Genomic DNA, 25,487 nt, shown 5'->3' with positions numbered 1-25,487 from the left:
CTTAGCCTATTCTATTACCCTCTTTTTAAGGCAATAAAACATCAAAAAACCTCAAGTAGGATTATGCTTTTCTAGCTTCCCCCATCACCGTCGCTCCCACATTAGTCCAATCCTTTGTAGGAATTGTCCGTAACAAAGAACTTGCAAAATGGATCTATTTATCATAAAGAGTTTCATCGTCCCTAACAAAATTCCGTTACAAGCTATAAAGGATCTGATTCCTTGCTTGGATGTTTTTCTCATTTAAGATAGAAGAGCCATTATAACAAAACGAGTTGTTTCTTTAGTATGCACATAGAAATTCACCATCCCAAAATTCATGAAATTATATTGACCTCACTTAAATTGCTTTACTTTTTCCTTTTCGGGTAAGAAATCACTAGCACTTTTCAAGAGTGCGTAGATACTCATCTTATCTTCCCACTTGCAGCTTTCTCAAAAAATTTGTGTCAGCATTGCAACATATAGTTGATCATAAGGTGATAGAGTACTTTAAAGGATTCTATTCTATAGTAGGTTCTTTATCTTCATTGAGATAAAAAGCTATGCTGTTGGTGTTGGATCATGTTTCTTTAGTACTGCTTATGGGAACACTATTTTTAGGTTCTGTGTTGATGTTAGTGTGTTACTGCAGAGCTCTCAATCTAGCAGCATGAAGTTATGTTTTTCGAGTAATTTTTACTATCCTTTATTCGAGTAGTTTTTACTTCAGCAAATTGCGCGAGGCTTATGTTTTTTTTTTTTTAAATTGCGCGAGGCTTATGTGGTAGCATACAGTATGCCCTTGAATTTAGTTTCTAAACCGCAAGAGCTTCCTTCCATGCAGTGTATTGGATGCCGAAAAAATCATACAGGAGTAGTATTTGGAAAATAACACCTAGCTTCTCCAAGAAATGACAAAATTTCGCATTTGACAGGTCTCAAAATCACTTCTAGAATCCGTACATGATATAAACACGAGAATTTTATCCACATACATAAAATGGCAAAGGGTTAAATATTCCCTGTAGTATTGATAAAAGGCCAAATATACCCCTCATTATACTTTCGATCCAAATATATCCTCACCGTTATACTTTGGGAACAAATATAATCTTCCACCGTTAAAGTTGTCCAAGATGAACATCCAAAGCACTTCCATTTGATGAGGTGGATGCTCACCTCAGCACCCCTAACTCATTTTACCCCTCCTCTCCATTTTTTCCACCACTAAAATTTATTCCCCTCCACTACCATCACCGCGTTACCGCAACTAATGTCAGCGTGCTGTACAAGAATAGACTTGACGGATCCGATAGACGAAAGGAGGCTAACCTAGACGGGGAATTTGAGCCGCCAGAACATCAACACCTCTGCCGGCACCGGCGCCAGTGTTATTCTCCTTGTTTGAATCGATGGCGTCTCTCGCCGTAACACTAGCATCTCCGCTGCCCATACTTATACTCCTCCCTTATGTAATTTGGGAGGTGTATTGGTATAAATTCAATTGAATCGAAGAAAGCAAAATGCAACGAGAAATAAAATCGAAGCCCTTATCTGGGAAAATTTACACAATTCAAAGGAAGCAAGATTAAAAGAGGGACACAGACAGAGAGATGAAATAGCTTTTAATTTATTTATTCTGGTAAAAGTTCTGTCTGCACCTAAGCTAATAATGGACTTCTCCAGCACTCTTTTTGCGCATACAAGAGTTCTTGCAAAAGGAGAGGAATACTTGCAATGATCCATGTTTTAAGAAGATACTCCCTTCATCCCGATATAGCAGCCTATTCTAACTAGCACAAGACTTGAAACAAAATGTTTGAATTGATTATTGACGGCAGTAATGGTAGTGGAGGGGAGGAAATTTTAGTGATGGAAGAACAAATGAAGGGAAAAAATGAGTTAGAATGTTGAGGCGGCATGTCACGTGACATCTACCTCATCAAATGTCAGTGTCACGTAAGATTGGAGGTCCACCTTGATCAACTTTAACGGTGAAGGGATATATTTATACTCAAACTATAACGATAGTCGTATATTTGAATCCAAAGTATAATGAGAGATATATTTGGCCCATAAAAATTTCCTAATTAATTACCACTCTTATGTATACTCTTAACTAATGATCAAACCTAATAATGTTTTGCAATTTATATATATCTAGTAGTTTTTAAGCATGTCAATATATAACATTTTATTTGTTGGTTTTTAACAAAGAATTTAGAAAAATAACAGAGAAAGTCTAAGAGAATAAACACGGGCAATGCAGTCAAAGGAAATTATTTTATTAGCTATGTTTAGCTCTACATTTATAGGAACGAAGACAGTAAACAGTAAAAGAATAATCATAACTAGCCTAGAATATCTCTGTAGAGTATATATCTTTAACTAACTTAAACTAGAATATCTCTACAGAATATATCTTTAACTAACAAATTACTAACGGTAAAACAAAGTAATTCAAAAACAATAAAAATAAAGTTACTGCCGTCCAAAAGCTGAAATTCTAACATTATTTCCATGTGTATGTCAACAGTAAAATTTGACATACTTATGTTATACAACAATATACAAATGTATTTGGGGAGAACAGTTGTAGAAGTCATGGGAGAGAACTCCAGCGGAAAGAAAAACTCCGTGAAAGGGGAAAAAAAAAAAACTGGCAGATCTGGTCATCTGATTTTTTCGGCGAGCAGTGGCGAAGCAATAGCAGATGGCAACTAAGCAACAACAGCGAGTGGCAGAACAATGAGAAGATAGAAAAAAGAGAACATAGGAAGAACTCCAAAACCCTAACTTTTTCTTAGATTTGTTGGAGGTTGTAAATATTTAGGTTTAAAACTAAGGGTGTCAAATGGGCGGGTTGTGCTGAAATTGACCCAATCAAAATGGGTTAAGGTGATAAATGTATTGGGCTAATATTGACCCAAAAATTACTTGGGCTGAAATGAGTTAAAAATGAGTTGGGTCATGATCTGCCCAATTTGACCCAATTTTTTTGAAGGGTTTTTTTTTTAGAAAAATGTTTTTTCTAGAAATACATTTTTCGCGAAAAATATTTTCGTGAATTTTTTTAAAATATTTTTGAGGAAAACATTCTCCGTGGTGAATATTTTCGAGCAAAATATTTTTCGCAAAAAGTATTTCCCTTTATATCAAGCACACTGCAAACTTATAAGACATGATACAAGAAAAATATATTCATAAAAATAAAATAGAGTAAACTCAAGCAATAAACCCAAATTAAGTAAATCTTAAAATTGAGCTACTATTGGGCTAAGTTGGAGATCACTTTAAAATGGACTATGTTGGGTTGGACTAAAATCAGTCTAATGTAAAATTATCTTGAACCCAACTATAAAATTTTGAATGGGTTGGGCAGGCAATTACCTTTTGGGCCAAATTTGACAACCCTGTTTAAAACTATTGTTAGCTTTTGAAAATGTGATTGTACCGTTAGATAGTCTAATTAAGATCTAGTATTCACAAGTAAGGTGTAAACAGAGTCTTGATAATGTCCAAAACATATTAGAATAGACATTGTTAATAGAATTTTCAAAGGCATTTCTTACACAAATCACATATAGACTTTGAGCTCACTCTGCTACTTTCCTCAAAACAAATACAGATCAAGAACTACATTCATCATATAAAGACCACATTTTGTGATAACATACAAACATATTGTGGGACATGAGGTTTAGCCAAATATGTGACACAGTAAGGAAAGGAGGGTGTATTTAAGGACTTGTGGAATCAAATTGAATTAAAATTAAGATGCACCAGAAGGGAATAAGTTCCTTTATTCACTCCAAAATTTGGTAGTACTCGTCGTAAATCTCCAATAAAGGAAGGCAAAATCTTTCTATTTTGATGTGCGTAGACTGTCCTTAGGGACGTGGATGATAGTAAGGATACACCCCGTATACTGTCTGAACAATGGTGAGGGCGAAAAGAAAAATAGCAGCAATGACAGACAAAATAGCCCAGGGGCTCCTAAAGTAGGTGTGAATGAGATTGGCTCTCCATTCATTACACTTCAGCTTGCAATAGTCACTCACCAGTTTGTGTACTAAATTTAGGCTGCTATCCGGATCCAATGTAATGTCCTTTGATAGTGAATTGAATAGCTTGGCCACAGCTTGATCGCTACCAATTGCATTCTGGATGATTCCACTGGAGTGTAGCAACCTAACATCTTTGGCATTGTCAATAATATTATCCATGAAGAAAATGTATGAGGTCACCTCATTTCCCGCCCCTACATGCATTCTCTCGAAAGCTATTAAGTTCAAGAACATTGATTCTGTAGCATCGTCCACCACGATTAGAGGAAGCTTAAGGATACCACCATGAAAAGAGATGTCCTTGAGGCTCCTAGTTTTACTCATCTTGAACCGAATACCTGCTTCATGAAGTTCCATAGCAGAACGGATTATCTCATCGCCACTACTCTGGTGGCTAACTTTTGGTGCTTTCCTTGGACGAGTCTTGGTCAACGCAGGATCTTCCCAAAGTAGGCTCTTTCTGTACACATCCAATACATGCAAACATTTCCCAAGTCGTTTAGCGCGGCTGTGAGGATTGCAGAAGTCTAGTATGAGCTTATTAATACATTCCTCATCAACATTCTGCTGAATGCAATCAAGTGGCAACCATTCACTCTGTAAGGATATTTAGATAGAAAAGGTTACTAATCAATGCTGAAATAGATAAGTAAATAAAACCAATGTTGCTCGGACCAACCAAACACGTTGGCACACTCGTCTCAGATCGTCCAAAAATGCATAGCTTTTGGAGGATCCAACACACACCCAACAGTATTCTTGAAGAGTCCGAGTAACATAGAATAAAACAGTGCCATCCCTAACAACTTAAAATTTTAGATGAGATGGTCACACAATTCAACATGGTATCAAAGCATGCAAAAGTACTAAATGTGAGCACGTGTTTAAGAGAGGGAGAGAAAGACCTTTGCCTCTTGATTTTCAATGGCAAGTAATTTGTCCAAAAGGAGCATAGGCAACTGATTCTCAAGCATCAGCATATCGCGTTTGAGATAAGGCATGAGATGGAGCTTTCCATGATTGCTGAAAATCGGATCATTAGGAGCATATTCATACTGTTGAGCATGCTGAGATTGATCTATAAGTAGACTATCAGCAGCAGCTGTTCTCAAGATCTCCAGAATGAAACAGCCATCAAGAATCATCAACCGCAAGAAGGCATTAGTATCATTTTGCCATACAGGATCCAGCATATCATATGCATCTTTCAAATCATCAGCCACTTGTTGTAAGGAGTCAATATAACATGTTAATGATTTTCCAGATCGCTTGAGGAAGTGGAGAAGAGCTCGGTGTTTGTGAACTTCCATCGTCTTGAGATGATCTTCTCCATGATGGTAAGGACCAAAAGAAACTACCTGAGGCTTGTAAGCTTTTTTGCTCACATCTGTGACACCAACAGGTACTTTATATATGGACCGCTTCTTCCAGTGCTCTGCCTCCACAGTTATTAGATCCTCCACGTGCATCAGCTCATCGTTTACCTGGATCACCCACTCATCTTCCATTTAAGATAGATTCAAGTACTATAATATGTATTAGGAGCTATACTAGCACTAGTATTTGAGTTGTGACTAATTTAGAGGGACAACTATGAAACACAAATGATAATGAGGAATAAGTTTAGGACCAGGAACACTTATACTTTGTGGACCATTGGTTTTTCCTCTTTCCCCTCCCCACAAGTAAGCTCCAAGATACTTTGTCCTTCTGCCAGCTAAAACATACCTTGATTATGCAGCTCTTGCTCAGCTTTTTGTCTGCTCTTACATGCTTTGCTTGTACAACAGGATAATTAACAATAGTAGTTCTTAGCCGCCATAAGGATTTCTAAATCCACACATGGTTCTTTGTATATTTGGAGAAACATGGTCACTGAAGATTCATATAGCTGACCCCAACTTGTTTGTTGTTTAGATTCTTTGTCAATTTTAATGCACTGTTTTAGGGTAAGATCAAGTTTTAGGTAAGGTAAACTTCAGTTTCTTGATAACAAGGCAATATCCATTAAAAGCTATAAAGGATTTGATTCTCTGCTTGGAGAGTTGTTTTTTCAGTATGCACCATTCATATGTTCATGAAAATATATTGCTCTCATACTGTTTCTTAGTCCATTTTTCTTATGTTCTTTAAAGAAGCATACCTGGTAAGTAAACATCAGAAACTAAGTTGCTGTTACCTTTTTGCCTTTTTTTTAACTGTTTTTTTTTTTTTTTTGTGCCTTCACCTTCACGTTTAAATGTGAACACTTCAACATATAATTGTTTATATAAAAGGAGATACAACATTGGATGCTGCTTCTTTAGTACTGCTTATGGAAATACCACCTCTAAGTTTGTTTTAATGTTGGCAAAATCAGAACTCACAAAGTAGCTGACATTAACCTTAAAGACTGTTTCTTTAAGGAAAAAAAGTTAAATATTTAAGTTATCACCAACTAGGAGAAGTGTTTTTCTGGAAGCATATAATTCAGAGCTGGGACAGGCTGAACTGTCAAAAGACACATAGAGAATGTAAATTGCAAAATGACACTATAAATGAAACGTTCACCCTTGAATTTTATATTACAAGAGCTTAAGCTACCATTGTCTACATACAGTTTCATGAGCTTCCATGTCAACTAAGCCTGGGGCACAAGACTGGTGTCCCAACAAAAGAAGCAACTAATGAATGAATGAAGTAAATATAATAAGCACGAAATGCTAATTTACTTGAGTTTATATGTACAGCTTCTCAACGCTCCTTGCCAAAGGCTTGCTACTTGTGATACTGTTGCTTGTGATGTAGTGCGGCTGCAGGAACAATGGTGCAATTTTTGTGCCTTCTCCAGTTACAGATACGACATGGCCTTTCTTCATTTCCATCCGCAAGTTGGCACCAGGGACTATCCTTTCCTTCCCTCTGAAACTCCACACCTCGTTGGACTTGGTAATTGGGTCATCTTTTCTACCATTAACACCATTTGTTGCACGAGAGTTTTGCATTTTCGGAACTACATATGAAAGGTCAGAGTCAGACTAATTGAAATCACTGTCAGTGCTTTGATTATGCAATTCAAAATCAGCACTAGATGGCAATCTCTCCAAGGTTACCTCTGATTGCAGCTCAGAAGTGGGAACCATTTTTTCCTTCAATGGCCTGACTACTTCAAATATATTCCTCTTTGATGAAGCTTCTGTGGTTCCAACAAACGACTGAAGAACAGTCGACTTCTGAAAAACCTTTGCCAATCCCATTTCCTCCTGCAAGAGTTTCGCAATTGCGACATCACTGACATTAGCGGCAACAAAAGCTATCAACTCTGAGTAAATAGCTCAGTCCGTGATCTGTGCACTATTCTCCCTAACTTTAATCAAAACAGGTTTCTCAACATCCCTTCCTTCACATACAAACTGTGAATCATCTAAAACAGAAGTAGGTTCTTTATCTTCGTGCTTCGTCACCTCCATTGTCCCACCTTTTGCCTCGAAACACCCCACTGCTTCATTTTGCAGTTGGTCATTAGAGGGAGAAGCTAAATAGTCAAAAGACACCACTACTTCATTAATGGCATTTCGTCAGACATTTCTTTTACCAATTTCCCCACATAGGACTTCCCTTCCACTGTACCAACTGTTGAATCCAACTCTATAGGGATAATATCTTCATTGTTTGCGACAGTGAGACCAAGAAACAGAGTTTCAGGAGCACAAACCTCGTGAGAAAGGAGAGAATCCGTGGCAAGCTTCTGTGAATCAAAGCCATCATCGGATGGTGGACTCTCCCATTGCTTCTACTTGCGGGCTGTTTGGTTTCTTCCGATCTCTTCTCCTCTGATGGAGCTTTTGGAATGAGCTCGTTAGTGAATTTGCCGTCAACACTGCTTATTGTTGTTGAATCGGCAAAGAAGGGTGGAAATATTCAGAACCATAGTTGATTCCACCTATTCTTGTGCTGGAGACGAAATGCCTATTCTTTGTTAGAAAAGGAACCTATAGCGGTGCCTCCGTTGATGTAACAACCTTGGCCCTAACTCACAACCTAAAAGCTGGCTATTAACATGGGAGAGCCCAAAGCTATTTAAACCCCTTCATCAACGCATATTATACCGATGTGGGACATAACAGTGATCCTCAACAGGCGGCATTGAAGAACTCCAATGGGCAGTAGGGAGAATGAAGGAGCTGAAAACTTGGGCCTTGCACATGATACTTCGGAGGTTCAAAATTGGTGCCATTGGCTGAAGATTGGGGAATGGTTATCTCTGAAATATCTCCATCGTACCTCAAGTTGACAGAATTGTTGTAAGCACCATTTGTATACCCTCCAGTCGACCAAAAATTGGAAAAGGCAGAGGTTGATAGGCATATATTCCTCTGTTGATATAACCGTAAGGATTAATATTTTGATAGGGTGCATAGAACCTGGTTGAATGTTCAAAACAGCATTCAACCATGGCTGTGTGGCTCGTGGATCATTATAGCATCTGTATGGTGAGAAAAGCCTATCGTGCTCCATTATAATAAAGGTCAAACCATCGATGCTCTGATACCACTTATACAAGTTAGAATTTGGAAAGAAATCTAGTTAAAACTAAGCTAAGCTAAAAGATAAGTTTTTCACTGATAGCTTCTGAAAATGAGAAAATTTGGCTCAGAGACCCATTCAAGTCCTCAATTAACAAAATGGCCTTCTATTATTTATTCAATTTAAAATATATCAAAATAAATGAGAAAAGGCACTTAATGAATAATTGGACTATAATTAAAATATTAGATAAGTTAGGGACCTATTTGTAAATAAATTAAATATATAAACCTAATATTTTGCTCCAACAATTCAAATCTGCTATGCCTCTCTCCATTTGCAACGCACATCCCTAATATTTCCTCCAACAATTCTAATATTTTGCTCCAACAATTCAAATCTGCTATGCCTCTCTCCATTTGCAACGCACATCCCTAATATTTCCTCCAACAATTCAAATCTGCTATGCTTCTCTCCATTGCAACGGCACGTTCAAAAAAAATTGCTATGTCCATTGAAGGCAATTCTCTCTTTCTCCTCCCTTCTTGCTAAAGACAGATTGCTTATTCAATTTACTCATCTTTTGAACTCCCTTTTTGAGTATTCTTCTTGAATTTCTAAATTGTAAGTTTTCTACTAGCATCAATCTTATTTTGTAAAGAAAAACATTGTAGTAATAGATATGCAATTAAAGTTTATATGAAGTTATAGTTAAAGTAATTGCTTTTTCTTTGTGGGTGTTGTTTCTTGATCATAACTTTTACTTGTTCTTTGAAGAATTCATGGTGCGAGTCGATCCTAAAAATGTTGGCCGCGAGCTAGAGGAGAATCAGGTGCACCTTCATTTTTTAGCTTTTCAACTTAAATTTCTCATATCAGTGAGAAAGGAATCACAACTTTTATAAATTAAGTGACAGATAATAAATCGATCCGACCAAGTAAAAATCTATCACAATTTACGTGACCAATTATTAATTGGTCTACTCAATCAACCATCGATCTGCTTTATAAAATCATCCAAAAGGCTAAAATATTTTGTTTACCAAATCAGGCGATTGATAGTACATTAATCTGAACAATCTAAAAATCAGGCTGATTTTCTAAATATATAATAGACCGACTAATAGTTGGTCGGATCGATTTACAATCAGTCCTTTAAAATATTGACACCAATCTTTAGTTTTTTCTTATTTGTCTAATTGATATTACATTTGTTACAATATCTTCAGGAACATGATATATCTAGCGAGGGGAATGAGTCTTCTAAAACCGTTAGTGATGGGGATAATGCTTCTAAAACAGTTAGTGATGGGAATGAGTCTTCTGAGACATTTAGTAATGGGGATGAATCTGCTGAGGAGAATGATATATTATTGATACCAGAACGTGAAACCTCAGTAGACCTCTCCCAATATAGTTTGCGTAAGGAATTGGAGGACGAGGATCACTTTGATGGACTTGTGAGTATTTTATCAAGGTGGGATGTTGTTAAAATTATACAATATTACTTGGAAAAGGAAAAAGTGTACAACCAATTTATGAATAGTTGTTTTGGCTGCTTATTAAAAGTGAACCTAGAGAATTGGAACAAAAAAATTTGTGGCCAAATCGTACACTATCTTCTACAACGACGTGTTGTAAGCTTAAAGAAAAAGGAGGTTTGGTTCATAATTGATGGTAAGCCAATTCTATTTGGTATGAAGGAGTTTGCTATGATTACCGGACTAAATTGTGGAAAAATTCCCACTGGTAAGGCTTTATATGATGAAGGGAAGGCAAAAGATTTTTTAGATCTAGTGTTGAACAAAAAGAGTAGTCTAACGGGAAATGATTTAAAGGAAATATTAAAGAGTGACAGATTTGATGCGCAAACAAAGTTGAAGATCGCTATGGTGTGGTTTGTTGAGTCTTTTTTATGGGCTGGTGATCAAAAGCGAACTGTTGATATAAAGAATATGAAAATGGTGACAAACTTGGATTACTTTAATGCATATCCTTGGGGTAGGCGTTCTTTTGAGATGACAGTTGAGTTCCTTCTAAATGTTAACTTAAAGAAAAAGTCTGTAGAATGGAAGGAAAATAATTCCACATCTAAAGGTTATAGCTTGCAAGGATTCCCTTGGGCTTTTATGGTAAGCTTAAATAATTTTATGGTGAGATAGATATTGAATTGGTCATGACAGATTATGTATCGATCTGAAATTTAATTGGTCATGACAAGTTATGTATCGCTCTGAAATTTATATACTAATATTATTCAGTACTTTTTTTGTTTTCAATATAGGTGTGGGCTTTCGAAGCAATTCCTATACTAGGAGAGGCTTTTGGACAGCCATTGATAGAATCTCCCTTGCCACTTCCAAGATTGCTCCGATGGTACGATAAAAAGAAGACACCCCCAGATTATAAAACAGTGTTATTAACAATGCAAAATAAAGAGGTGAATACTTAAGTTTGTTTGGTGCAATATTTCATTTTAGAAGTTTTTATTATTGTAGTTTTATTTAACAATTTATTTTCTTATAGGTTGTGGTGCATCCTACTTTGGTTCCTACTAATGTTGAGTCAAAAAAATCATATTTGATTAATTGGGAGGATTTGAAAGATGAGGTGGATGAGAATATAGATCGGTTGACAAAAGTAGTTAGTGGTGTGACACGATTAGTTAACTCTTCTCTCGAAAGGCATGAGATTCCGGTAGCTATGGATCACGACGGACGTGAAACTGATATTAGAAGACAACCATCAAAGGGAGTTACTGAAAATATTAATTTGAGTGATTCACCAGGCAAACTTTCTCAACTTATTGAATTATGTGCAAATATGTTTAATGAGATGAAGGATATGAACAAGAAGTTGAATGAAAGAATGGATGGTCTCGATGCTAAAATAGACCACTTTAGTGGTATGGTGGGTGGTTTGCATGTCCAGGTAGAAAAATTAAGCAAAAAAAAAGTATGATGATGGAAATTTTCAGGTGAGTGATGAACAACCAGATATGTTGGAAAATAAGGTAATTGGTGAGCTTGAAGAGGAAGGAAGCAACATGGTTGACAAAGATGAAACTACCAAATTTGCGGGAGTATGTACTACAAGGGCGAAACGAACAACGAAAACTAACCCAAAATATGATTCCCCTTTTGCAACAGATCTCAGACAAAAGAAAATCCGGGAGGCTTCGAAGAATATGAAGACTTATAAAAGGAGAAAGATCGGCGGTGATAGTTAGTAATTCTGTTAGGATGTTTTTTGGATCTGTCGGACAGAGTATGGATCAATCTATTTAATTAAAATTTGTCTTGGATTGTATTAAGTTTAAAAAGTTAGCGTATTTATATTATGCCACTTTTGTTCTCACTGATGGAAATATTCGACTTATTTTAATTTCATTAATAATTTTGCAGTGTAGATTTTCTATCATCATTTATTTCATTTATAGTCATTGACAAATTTATGAACTGTCCGACAGATACATGATCTATCTGTTAGATGTGATATCGGATATTTGTTTTCTTACTTGTACGTCCAAGTTGCGCTTTAGTTTGTAATATTGTTCCTTTCTTTTTCACAAAAAAAGAGAATGTAACATCAAATTTTCTCTCGTATAAATGCTGATAAATTGAGCATCTGTCCGACAGATACATGATCTGTCTGTTACAGCAGATGCTTTGGTCCGCCAGATGTGGTATCGATCGCTCTTTATCGTCTTATTCCTTATTAGTTTTATGTTGATATTTCGTATTGACTTGAGAGTTGATGAATAAGGAGTAAAACTAATGAAAAAATCAAAAAATACTTAGCATGATCGTTCGAGTTGAAACAATAAGAGGATTTACAAGAAGATTGACTATTTGTTTTTGTGAAGGCACCATCTGGTGCATATAGAGTTCCGATATTTGTTTTCTTACTTGTACGTCCAAGTTGCGCTTTAGTTTGTAATATTGTTCCTTTCTTTTTCACAAAAAAAAAAAAGAATGTAACATCAAATTTTCTCTCGTATAAATGCTGATAAATTGAGCATCTGTCCGACAGATACATGATCTGTCTGTTACAGCAGATGCTTTGGTCCGCCAGATATGGTATCAATCGCTCTTTGTCGTCTTATTCCTTATTAGTTTTATGTTGATATTTCGTATTGACTTGAGAGTTGATGAATAAGGAGTAAAACTAATGAAAAATTCAAAAAATACTTAGCATGATCGTTCGAGTTGAAACAATAAGAGGATTTTCAAGAAGACTGACTATTTGTTTTTGTGAAGGCACCATCTGGTGCATATAGAGTTCGGATATTTGTTTTCTTACTTGTACGTCCAAGTTGCGCTTTAGTTTGTAATATTGTTCCTTTCTTTTTCACACAAAAACAAAAAGAGAATGTAACATCAAATTTTCTCTCGTATAAATGCTGATAAATTGAGCATCTGTCTGACAGATACATGATCTGTCTGTTACAGCAGATGCTTTGGTCCGCCAGATGTGGTATCGATCGCTCTTTATCGTCTTATTCCTTATTAGTTTTATGTTGATATTTCGTATTGACTTGAGAGTTGATGAACAAGGAGTAAAACTAATGAAAAATTCAAAAAATACTTAGCATGATCGTTCGAGTTGAAACAATAAGAGGATTTACAAGAAGACTGACTATTTGTTTTTGTGAAGGCACCATCTGGTGCATATAGAGTTCCGATATTTGTTTTCTTACTTGTACGTCCAAGTTGCGCTTTAGTTTGTAATATTGTTCCTTTCTTTTTCACAAAAAAAAAAAAAGAATGTTTCACAGACTCTGCAATATTGGATGTCATGACATCATACCTTCTTCCTGGAAAATGAACTCTGCTCCACCGTTCGAAACCAACATCATTCTTGAGGTATTCAACAACATTACCATAACCTTTGCATTGAATTTCTTCTAAATACTCATTGAACTCTTCGACTCGATAGGCATTCGATGCGTCATAGTATAGACCAAGGATTAAAGAACCAACATGGAAGTTTGTACGAATATTTTCCCCAAGGTGCTTGGTACATACTCCGTGATCAGGGGCGGATGTAGTAAAGACTCAGGGTGTTCACCCGAACACCCTGGGCAAAAAATTACAGTGTATATTTAGGGTAAATTTTTGTGTTTATGTACGTATATTGACTTTTGAACACCCCGAACAAATGCAAAAGTTGGTTCAGCTGTTTTTCCGAATACCCTGATTCAAAATCCTGGATCCGCCACTATCCGTGATGAGCTTGATCGTAAACTGTAGCAATTGCTTTCTTTATGCTCGCATTTCTGTCTGATATGATGGATAACTCATTTGTATTTGGCACTACATTGAGTAATTGACGAAAAAACCAAGTCCAAGAAAGATCATTCTCTGAGTTAACCACAGCCCAAGCTATAGGATATATTTGATTTTCACTATCCTGTCCACTTGCAATTAGCATTACACCACCACATTGGCCCGTTAAAAAAGTCCCATCCACAGCGAGGACATTTCTTATGTTCTTAAATCCTCTTATGCATGGCCTATAGGCAACAAAATAATATAAAAATCTTCCATCTTGAACCTCCAAAGCCGTAAAGGTATCTTCATTTGCTTTTTCAATCTCGTACCGATATGCTTCCAGTGTCGCGTATCCATGTTCCGGTGTTCCCCATATCATATTTTGTGCAAGTTGCTTGGCCTTCCAGCATGTCCAGTAACTAACATCACATCTCAACTCTATACTCACAATGTTCATTATTTCCTTCGGTATAGGACATTTTCCTTCTCTAAACCTCTCTTTGATAAATTCTGCATTAACGCTGGCAGAAGCATGCCTATGTCTACCAGATATAGATCTCAAGTCACAAGAGTGATTAGGCTTATATTTTGTGATACGGAAGGCATTTGAGCTAATATACTTAACAACACGAACCCTCCACTTGCAGCTTTTTTCAACACATGCAACACTTACCAATGATTTGTTAGACTTCTTTGTAGCAAACTCGAAACCCTTTCTGATTGCGACAAGTTTCAGTTTGTTCACTACGACTTCTTTGTTCAGAAATCTATATCCTTTATGAAAACCCGAGCCATCAGAAAAAATATAGCTATGATGTGTTCCAATCATTGCATCCTCTAATTGTTCAGGCAACTGAATATCATCGTCTTCGTTATCCAATGGAACCTCTTTCTCAACTTGGCAAGGGAGAACGTCTTCTATTATATGCTTATTAGCTTCCATAAATTTCTCAACTTGGCAAGGGAGAACATCTTCTATTATACCCTCATTAGTTTCCATAAATTTCTCCACTTCACAAGGGAGAACATCTTCTATTACACGCTCATTAGTTTCAATAAAATTATTTGTCTCTCCTCCCCCATGAAAATCATCATTGTGCGTGCAGACATTTTCATTCTCAAATTGCTGGTTGTTCAAACCACAGCCACTTTCCAAAAAAAATTCAATCAAGGAAACCCGTAACATTGGCCTGCCACCTTCACCATTTATATCATTCAAATAAATTTGGACATCTTCATCATTATTTAGTTCAACTGGCGGTGCTTTGTCCCTCGAAAAAGCACCTGCATTAGTCATATACTTGACACAAACAGGATCATGTCCACAACTCAATTCACCTCTTCTAATGATAGTTTCCATGAATTTATCAAAGGTAACATCACTGCTCACAAGCATTGTTCGAACTGTATCATTTTGAGAATTCCATCTCCACGATTTCTTGTCATCTACCCACTTTCCAAAATAATCAACAAGTAAGACAACTCCTGTCATGATTTTGTACCTACCTACAATAAATAATGTAACGTTATTAGAAACTAGTAAAATGAAACATTATTGCAAACATGGAAATAAAAAATAAAAAAATCTATAATGAATCTGTCGGACTAATTACTATGATCGGTCAGCTATTGAATAACATAGAGGACTGATATATAATCGGTCAGATCGATGGTCAATCGGTCCATTGCAGACCAGATTCCATCTGCATAATAACTCTACAAATATATAAAATTCATTTGTGTACCTTCAAACTGAGGTCTTGATACAATGTTTTAACAGAAGCCCAGGCTAATGCTACTCCAAAACAGTCTTTAATCGGATTTAAATTGAGCTTGACTATTTCTTTAAAACTTTAACACCATCTTTCTCCAAATATAGCTTGTTGAAACCAACTTCACCAAAAAGAGAAGAGTTTTAGGACCTCAATAACACACAATCATATGCATAGAGGGTAGATTGAGAGTGGAAGAAGAACAATAGAAGAAATAAGAAAAAAAGACGTTGAAAGAGATTTTGGAGGGTTTTTCTTGTTTTTGTTTTTTATTGTTGATTTTGGACCAATTTGTAGTTCATAAAAGATGGGTACTAATCTGACATAATAATTAAATTCTAAATCACAACTAAATTAGAGTTTTTTACCTAATCTAAAAAGTGGGTCATTTCACTAAGAAAAAAAACTTGAAACCCTTTTAATTAGATAGAAGACTTAAATGGGCCTTTTAACCAAGAGTCCCAAATGAAAGCAAACTCAATACATAAAGCGGAAATAAGATCTTGGGGTCAAAGTAAAATAAAAGAAACTTAGGGGAAATAAAATAACTACTTATTGGATTCAAATGTAAAACTAGTAAATGATAGGCTAATAACCAACTCAAATCCCATGTACACTTCCGGAAACATACAGTATTACTTTCCACAGTTGCTCTATTTTTAACTCGTATCAGAGTTCTGCCACGTGATTTTCTGGGGTTTGGCCGCTGGAGCTTTGTGAAAATGATGGCAGTGGTGGTTTTCGAAAAACACTCACTGACAGTGAGGTGACGCAAGGCAGCCTGAACAATCATCAGAAATTGACGGCGGCAGCTCTTAGGCTGCAGAAATTGACAGCGGCAGCTCTTTTTGCTTCCGGATGTTTCTCACTAAAGCTATGATACCATGTGAGAAATAAAGGAGAAAAATATTATTGAATAGTATATTCTACATTATTACACTGAACTTTATTTATATACTACACACTACAATCATTTTTCATGTAGGAGACTATATACAATCCTAATCTTATTCTAACATAAAAATATTATGGGACATGAGATTTGGCCAAATATGTGACACAACTTGATATAAAATGGTGTATTTAAGGACTTGAGGAATCAAATTGAATTAAGAATTAGATGCACCAAGAGGGAATAAGTTCCTTCTTTCACTCCAAATTTGGTAATACTCGTAGTTGTTCTCCAACAGAGAAAGGCGAAATCTTCTATTTTGATGGCGGTGGATAATAGTACTCATAAACGGTGTATACCGTCTGAATAATGGTGAGGGCGAAAAGAAAACTAGCAGCAATCACAGACAAAATGGCCCAGGGGCTCCTGAAGTAGGTGTGAATAAGATTGGTTCTGCATTTATTCAACTTCAGCTTGCAATAGTCACTGACCAAATTGTGTACAAGATCTGGGCTGTTCTCTGGATCCAACGTAATGTGTTTCGATAGTGAACTGAATAGCTTGGCCACAGCTTAATCGCTGCCAATCGCATTCTGGATGATGCCACGAGAGTGTAGTAAGCTAACATCTTTGGCATTGTCAATAATATTACCCATGAAGGTGTATGAAGTCACCTCATTTCCCACCCCTACATGGAATCTCTCGAAAGCTATTAGGTTCAAGAACATTGATTCTGTAGCATCGTCCACCAAGATCAGACGAAGCTTAAGGATACCACCATAGAAGGATATGTCCTTGAGGCTCCTAGTTTTACTCTTCTTGAACCAAATGCCTGCTTCATGAAGCTCCATAGCAGAATGGATTATCTCATCGCCACTACTCTGGTGGCTAACGCTAGGTGCTTTCCTTTGGTGCCTAACCTCGTCTGTTTTCCTTGGACGAGTCGTGGTCAAAGCAGGATCTTTCCAAAGTAGGCACTTTCTTTACACATCCAATACATGCAAACATTTGCCAAGTCTTTTAGCACGGCTGTGAGGATTACAGAAGTCCAGTACGAGCTTATTAATACATTCCTCATTAACATTCTAATGAATGCAATCAAGTGGTAACCATTCACTCGGTAATGAGAATTAGATTAGAGAAGGTTACTAATCAATGTTGACACTATATGTTAAGTAAATAAAAGTGTGTCATCCTTAACAGCTATTAGGTAGAATAATGCTGATACAAAATTTTAGTACAATGTTTGGTTGCAAATTTAAGTAGAGTACAACTAATACAAATATTACTTATACACCCTATTCAGTACTATTTTTATACATGGTAAACCATGACATTAACAATACTAGTACTATTCTTATATTTATACACCCTATTCAGTACTATTTAGAAATTATGCAATGCAGTCTTTTTAATACAACAAATCAAACAGTTGATAAAAAATAATACCAGCATAACTAATTCCGGCATTACTAATCCCAGCATAATTGTCTTCCAACATGGTATATGTGAGCACGTGTTTAAGAGAGGGAGAGAAAAACCTTTGCCTCTTGATTTTCAATGGAAAGTAATTTGCCAAAAGGAGCATAGCCAATTGATTCTCAAGCATCAGCATATCACGTTTGAGATAAGGCATGAGATGGAGCTTTCCATGATCGCTGAAAATCGGATCATTAGGAGCATAGTCATACTGTTGAGCATGCTGAGGTTTATCTAAAAGTAGATGACCAGCGGCAGCTGTTCTCAAGAATTCCAGCAAGAAACATCCATCAAGAATCATCAAAGGCAAGAAGGCATTAGTATCACTTTGCCACACAGGATCCAGCAAATCATATGCATCTTTCAAATCTTGAGCCACTTCTTGTAAGGAGTCAATATAACATGTTAAAGATTTTCCAGATCGTTTAACGAAGTGGAGAAGTGCTCGGTGTTTGTGACCTTCCATCGTCTTGAGATGATCTTCTCCGTGATGGTAAGGACCAAAAGAAACTACCTGAGGCTTGTAAGCTTTCTTGCTCACATCTATGACACGAGCAGGTACTTTATATATGGACCGCTTCTTCCAGTGTTGTCTCCACACTTGTAAGATCCCCCACATGCATAAGCTCATCGTTTACCTTGTTCACCCATTCATTTTCCATTTCAGATAGATTCAAGTACTATAGTAGGTATCAGGAGCTAATCGCACTAGCAGTTGTGAGCTGTGATTAATTTAGAGGGACAATTATGAAACACAAATGACAATGATGTTTAAATTTTAGGACCAAGATACTTTGTCCTGCGGCAAGCTAAAAAATACGTTGACTATGCAGCTCTTGCTCAACTTTTTGTTTTCAACATGTTTTGCTTGTACAATAGGATAATTCACAGTAGTTCTTAGCCGTCATAAAGATTTCTAAATCCACATATGGCTCTTTGTCTATTTTGGAGAAACATGGTCAGTGAAGATTCATATAGCCAACCCCAACTTGTTTGGCACTTATTATAGACAACCCTAACTTGTTTGGCACTGATGCGTAGTTTGTTATTAAGGTTCTTTCTCTATTTTACTACCCTCTTTTAGGGTAAGGTAAACTTCAGTTTCTTGATCACAAGGCAAACACCATTAAAAGCTATAACGGATTTGATTCTCTCCTTGGAGAGTTGTTTTTTCAGCACGCCCTATTCACAAGTTCAAGAAAACATATTGCTCTCATACTGTTTGTTAGTCCAATTTATTAGATTATTTAAAGAAGCATACCAGGTAAGTAAACATCAGAAACTAAATTGCTGTTACCTTCTTGCCTTTTTCTAAACAGTTTTCATTTTTTTTTTTCGCCTTCACTCTCACGTTTAAATGTCCACACTGCAACATAATTGTTCACAAAGCAACATAGATTACAAAGAGCTAGAATGTTGGATTCTGTTTCTTGTAGTACTACTTATGGAACCACAACCTTAAAGTAGCCGACATAACCATAAAGACTATTTTCTACGTGGAAAACAGTCAAAATTTAGGGACCAACTAGGAGATGTGTTTTTCTGTCAAAAGGCACATAGAATAATTTTAATCGCAAAATGGCATTGAAAATGAAACGTTCACCCTTGAATTTTATATTACAAGAGCTTAAGCTACCATTGTTCATACAATTTCACGAGCTCCCTAGCCTGGGGCACAAGACTGGTGTCCCAACAAAAGAAGCAACTAATGAATGAATGAAGTAAATATAATAAGCACGAACGGCTATTATATATACAAGCTCTCCCCGGGAAAAGATAAAACTTTATCTTTTCAGCGTTGCCTAAAACTAGCTAAGAGGGTACGCCTTGTCATCTCACGTTACAGCACTGAGGTTTTCCTTGGTTCAGCAACTTTCTCCACAGGCAGATCATTTGCCTTGGAGATTGATAATGTGCTGTGTAATAACCTTCAATGCACCCAAACTGACAAAACTTCAAGCTGTGCACATACTCTACGGGCCTGGAGCTGTTGAACTGTTCTACCCACATTCCCATGCTCACGTCCTCCATCTTAAACAACTGCAGCGGATCAAATGTGTTAGATAGAATTTTTTTTGCGCTATTTCCATTTTTCGCCTGTCGGCCGAAATTAATTACGCGTGCTAGCCAAAATATACATAGCCTATACACTGATTATGTATAATTTGTGTATACAGTATGTATACTTATACTTAACATACAAAACCTATACATGTGCTGGCTATTGTTCTTTTGAGCTGTCCAAACATGTAATTATCCCATAATTTTTCTGTTCAGGTTTCCTGAAGGACGGGGCGCGGGGGGAGGGACGGGGGGGGGGGGGGGGGGGGGGGGGGGGGGTGTGTTACGTATATTTCACTAAGCAGATCAAGGTAACTTACCCTCAGCTTATGTTTCTCAAACTCAGAAACTATGTACTCTGCTATGTCCAATGAGATGATATAACCAGGCCCATTGGCATAGGGTGGATAATCTTCTTCAGGCCATTCCTGCAAATCCCATAGGGAATGGGGAAAATTGAACATCAGAAACTAGTGAATGCATAAGGGGTTCAGGAACCACTAGCAAAATTGTTTGCACAAAGTAGCTTCTCATAAACAGAAGCTATCAATATACAGAAAACGGAAAAGAAAATGATGGTTGCAATGCGCTTGGTATCGAACTTATTCGTTTTTTATTTCACCTTTATCCTAATTCAATCCCTAAACTTGCATGGATTCACCGTAATTGATTTGAAGTAATCATTGAAGGTATAGTTCTTTTTTGGGACCTTTGGTGGGGTTGAGACAGTGTCTCCTTTTTTTTTGGTGTTATATGTTTCTTGAATAATAGCGTTTCCTAATTTATCACAGGGAAACGCATGGCTCTTATTTGATGGCCATAATAGGTAAAGCTCTCTTTCTCCTAATTAAGAACCTCTGTGGCAATTGCACATTATGATGGGTTAAACTGTGAAAGACGTCAGAAAGTCAGTAGACAACACAAATTGAAGTGCAATACTGATGAAATGAGAGAGTCTACCTCATAGGTGACTGCCCATTTACCGTGTCGAAGGGGCTTATGGTAGTAATTGATGTTGCCGACATAGAGGCTTCTACCACTATGGACTTTCTTAACTTCTTTCATCACAGCATCAATCCTTACAAATGTGTCATCATCACACTTCATTACATACTTTGCTGCGACTGTACGGACCTGGAATATTCCATAAGTACATAAATGTTAAAAGGTGAGAAAATCTGAGGCAATAATGAGTGTCATCCAATTTTATCCCCGCACTTACCCCATATTCACAAATTGCTACTGTCTTCAATACAACAAGATCGTAATTGTCCATGTAAGGAACTATAACTATATCACCAAAAAATTCTGCTTCTTTCATCAGCTCCACATTTATCTCTTTTCTTCCATGCTGCAACATTTCAACTCAAATATAAGCACATGCAAGGCTCCAAATATGAGATATCACTTTCATGAATGGACACTTCTGTCTAAGCCAAGTCTTACCATTGCCACAAAAAAGCGGGCCACAATATTTGAAGACTTAAGTGATGGATGCTGCATCCAAGATTTTCTCACAGCCATTCGCTCAGAAAAATGATTGCCTGCAGAAAGGATGCCAATAAAAAGCTCTACAGGTTCATCTGGAAGTGGCGGAGCTTGCCATTTGGGTAACATTTCCAAATGCCTCTGCGGAGCAAAACTTGGATGTGTTGAGGGTAACGAAGCAGCAAATACAGAATGCACATCAATATCCCCGTTAACAAACAGACCCGTTGCATCCTCAAGAGTAAAACCCTATCAACCACAAGAGAATGTTTAGAAACACACGCGCATCATAAAAAGACATTAAGATAAAATAATCTTAGATTAGATAATACTCACAGTGCGATAAGGAAAGGAAGTAATATGTCTCCCATCTACATTGATGTGATAACCTTCTAAGCCAGCGCTGACGGTAAGCACAAACAACTTGTTCTCTACAAAAGGGTATGGCCAGTCAATCGAAACCTTCTTTGTCCTCCCACCAATCAGTCTCTTCAACCACCACATGGCCTTTGATTCTTCAGAGTGGTCATCATCGTCACGTATCCACTTCTCACATTTCACCTGTCCGTCCACTTCATTCAATCCACAAGAAATCACAATCACAGACAACACCAAGTGAAAATCTTAACCATTACCATGCAGCAGTTTAGCATACTATACATGAAAAATCAATCATTGATGTTCACTAACAGCTCCAAATTCAGTTGATCAAGTTTTATACTGATCAGACAGCTGATTCAATCATCTATCACTGCAATTAGCAATATCTAGCAAAAATTTTGGTCAGTAAGAATTCAGCTCAGACTGCCCTAGAGAAGTTCAAATTCTGGAAAAAAAAAAAAAGAAGTTCAAATTCTTTCCTTTCCTATATTTAGTTGTAAAAATTGGACATTTAACAAGTAACAACAGCAACACAACTATAGGAGAATCTTAATAATTTCAACATTTCCTAAAGAAGAAGAAGTGAACCGCAGCCAATAAAAAATACTCCCTATTCAATCTGTCTGTCTTACTTCCTTTTAGTCTGTTTCAAAAAGAATGCTTCTTTCCTAATTTGGCAACTCTTTGATTTCAACATTCTATATGGCATGTTTAAGACCACAAGATCAAAGGGCATTTTGGTACATTAGACATCTTTACTTTCTTAAACTTCGTGACAAGTCAAAATAAGACAAAAAAATTGAAATGGAGGAGTAACAAATACTCAGCACAAAAATTGACTACAACTTAATCTAAAACTAGGTGGGGTCAGTTATATGAACACCATTCAGTTCTAATAAGACTTTTTTCACTCCAATAGTTGGTAAATAATTTCTCTTTTAAGGCAAATTAGGGGGGTTCACTAAAACTCATTTCGTTCCGATACTAGTAGTAATTAATTTCTCTTAAGGCAAATTAGCAGTTCGCAACTAGTTACCAATGCATAATGCAAATGCAACAACAACAACCAAACAATTAAGCAATACAAAAAATGAAAAGCAATGCATTAACAACAAAAACTCCTCACCTGTGTCCTCACTAGGCTTGGACCTCCAACCGTCACACCTCATTGCAGACCCCCATTGCATCCTATAACATGTATTCTGCTCAATCACTGGCTTTCCACTCCAATCCCCCTTCAACCTCGGATTAAAATGCAGTATCCTCGGAGGGTCCTCTCCGTCAACTGTCTTCAACCCTTGCAATTCCATCATAAACTGTGAAACCATCACAGTCTCATCATCATCCTTAACCAAAGTAATCTTAGGATCTTTTTCCTTGTGAGCCCACCGAGGCTTCCCCACCACTGTTATATGTGACCCTAAAGTCAATCCACAAGGTATCACCATTATCTTCCCACCAGCCACAAACTCACTACCCCATAACGACACCGAGTTAGGACACGACTCAGTCCGATTCTTCTGAGTCCTACTCGTTAACTCGTTTTCAACTTTACCCGATTCGATATCCTGAAACAGTTCCTTCCCAGCTACAAAAGCATCCCTAACTACCTTATGCAGCTCAGAAAACTCATTTTCATCGAAACTATCAAACGCTTTCTCGTCGAAAACTAAACCCGAAATTTTCTTAAATTCTCTCATTTTCCTATGAGGTAATGATGATAATCCCATTTTTGCTCTTCTTGAGACCATTTTTGAAGGAAAAACTGGATCTTGACTACCTACACTATTAAGCTTAGTGAATTTGGAATTATTATCAAATGGTGTAGAAATAAGTTCATATGATTCTAAACCAAACCCAAGTTTAGAAATCAAAGGTATTTCTAAAGTAACTAAGAAAAAATACAAAAATAATAAACCCATCAAGACTTGAATTGATCTGAGTCTACTCACTGAGATAACTGAGTCTAACTTACCTCTTTTCATTTTAACCCCAAAATAGAAAAAAATCAAAACTTTCTATCTTGGTATCTTTCTTTATAGCATAAAGAAATGTTTTTTTCAAGAATATTGAAGAAAAACAAATCAAAGATAAGAAGAACAAAACCCAAAAACCAACCAAAAAAAAAAAAAATCAAAACTTTCTTTCTGAGTTTCTTACTTTAAAGCATAAAGATTTGTTTTTTGTTTTTTTGAAGAATATTAAAGAAAACAGATCAAAAACAAGAAGAACAAAACCCAAGATTTTGTTTTAATTTCAACCAAAAAAAATCAAAACTTTCTATCTGAATTGCTTTCTTTATAGCATAAAGAAATGTCTTTTTTCAAGAATATTGAAGAAAAACAGATCAAAACCAAGAAGAACAAAACCCAAAAACCCAAGATTTTGTTTTCATTTCAACCCAAAAAAGAAAAAGAAAATCAAAGCTTTTTCTTTCTTTAAAGCATAAACAATGGTTTTTCTTTTTCTTTTTCTTTTTCTTTTTCTTTTTTTTCTTTTTTGAAGAACATTGAAGAAGAACCAAGAAAAACCCAGGGCTAATAATAATAGTTCATCAACTAAGATGAACTGATGTTATTATTACACAAAACTTTTTAGCGTGTTGAATTTGTATGTACACTTTATAAATGGCCTGAAAAGAAGTACTAGTTTTTGTTTATTTCATTTCAAGTGTGAACAGATCATTAGTTGTGTGATTGAGGCTGTCCGTTGGAGTGGGGTTAGAAAATGTATTATACGGTGTCGGTTTGGGTTTGGGTCTTTAGAACTTATAAAAACCGCTTTGTTGTATTTATGAGAACTGAATAAATACGTTACGGTTAAGTTAATTAATCTTATTCCAATGAGTTGAACTGAAAAGTCTTCAGGTTTGTCTACATTCCTAGTTTAATTAATTACTTAATTACTTCCTCCACGTCTTATTTTAACTCTCGTTTTAGCTCAAAAAAAAAAAATTGTCTCAGAGTAATTGGTGCGAGCAAAATTGACAATTATTTTTAAATATACCTAAATTTTAAAAAATATATTAAAGAAGTACTACCTTAATTCTCAAAAAGCATTTAATAAACAGAAATAACTTAATAAATTATATTTTATATTATTATTTTTCTTAATGGGTGTGAAAATAGCTAAAGTGACCGTTATAAATGGACGGAAGAAGGGATAAACAATATTACTTTTTCTCTACCATTTTATAAATTATTTTTTATTGAATTATAGAGTTTTAAATAGCAAGCAAAACTTTTAATTTTAAACGGATCGTGAAATTTCTATAGCATTAAAATTTACTTATTAAAGATAACAAGAAAAGTTTAAAGTTAAATTTTAAATATACAAAAATGACATTCTTAATTTTACCAATAAAAAATGAGTGTCATATAAAATGTAACCGTTTAATATTTAATTTTCATAACGCTTTCTATTTGAGATGCTTAAAAATATTTGTCATTCTATTTTTATACATTTAAGCATTCGAGAACACTAAAATTATGTGCACTTTAACACTGATGTAATATTTAATTTTTTTTACAAATGCTACACTACTTTATTGTTCTCTTTCATCATTATATTATATTATCCAAATTTA

General features: G+C 36.0%; 4 protein-coding genes and 1 pseudogene across 4 annotated transcripts; 1 reads left to right on the top strand and 4 right to left on the bottom strand.

Moving 5' to 3' along the window:
• Nucleotides 1-3,510: 3,510 nt before the first annotated feature.
• On the bottom strand, nt 3,511-6,553 carry LOC132641471 (UPF0481 protein At3g47200-like). Its single transcript, XM_060358477.1, has 2 exons — nt 4,955-6,553; nt 3,511-4,646 (listed from the first exon to the last, which is right to left on the bottom strand). The coding sequence occupies exons 1-2, from the start codon at nt 5,555-5,557 to the stop codon at nt 3,873-3,875; spliced, it is 1,377 nt and encodes a 458-aa protein (XP_060214460.1). The 5' UTR covers nt 5,558-6,553; the 3' UTR covers nt 3,511-3,872.
• Nucleotides 6,554-10,050: 3,497 nt separating this feature from the next.
• LOC132642704 (uncharacterized) lies at nt 10,051-11,905 on the top strand. The gene is made up of 3 exons (XM_060359768.1): nt 10,051-10,687; nt 10,840-10,995; nt 11,082-11,905. The coding sequence occupies exons 1-3, from the start codon at nt 10,094-10,096 to the stop codon at nt 11,514-11,516; spliced, it is 1,185 nt and encodes a 394-aa protein (XP_060215751.1). The 5' UTR covers nt 10,051-10,093; the 3' UTR covers nt 11,517-11,905.
• Nucleotides 11,906-13,775: 1,870 nt separating this feature from the next.
• On the bottom strand, nt 13,776-15,014 carry LOC132639764 (uncharacterized). Its single transcript, XM_060356185.1, has one exon. It carries the CDS (start codon nt 15,012-15,014, stop codon nt 13,776-13,778), a length of 1,239 nt encoding a protein of 412 aa, XP_060212168.1.
• A 1,623-nt stretch (nt 15,015-16,637) lies between these two features.
• Nucleotides 16,638-18,969, bottom strand: LOC132641470 (UPF0481 protein At3g47200-like; annotated as a pseudogene).
• A 586-nt stretch (nt 18,970-19,555) lies between these two features.
• On the bottom strand, nt 19,556-24,605 carry LOC132641469 (hydroxyproline O-galactosyltransferase GALT6-like). The gene is made up of 7 exons (XM_060358476.1): nt 23,028-24,605; nt 21,857-22,092; nt 21,479-21,769; nt 21,255-21,383; nt 20,993-21,166; nt 20,353-20,460; nt 19,556-20,011 (listed from the first exon to the last, which is right to left on the bottom strand). Exons 1-7 carry the CDS (start codon nt 23,884-23,886, stop codon nt 19,802-19,804), a joined length of 2,007 nt encoding a protein of 668 aa, XP_060214459.1. The 5' UTR covers nt 23,887-24,605; the 3' UTR covers nt 19,556-19,801.
• Between the last annotated feature and the right edge of the window lie 882 nt (nt 24,606-25,487).

Source organism: Lycium barbarum, chromosome 5 (genome assembly GCF_019175385.1).
Source record: "Lycium barbarum isolate Lr01 chromosome 5, ASM1917538v2, whole genome shotgun sequence".
Classification (NCBI taxonomy): domain Eukaryota; kingdom Viridiplantae; phylum Streptophyta; class Magnoliopsida; order Solanales; family Solanaceae; genus Lycium; species Lycium barbarum.
The sequence above is the reverse complement of the archived record's forward strand: the minus strand, read 5'-3'. Positions and strand labels throughout refer to the sequence as shown.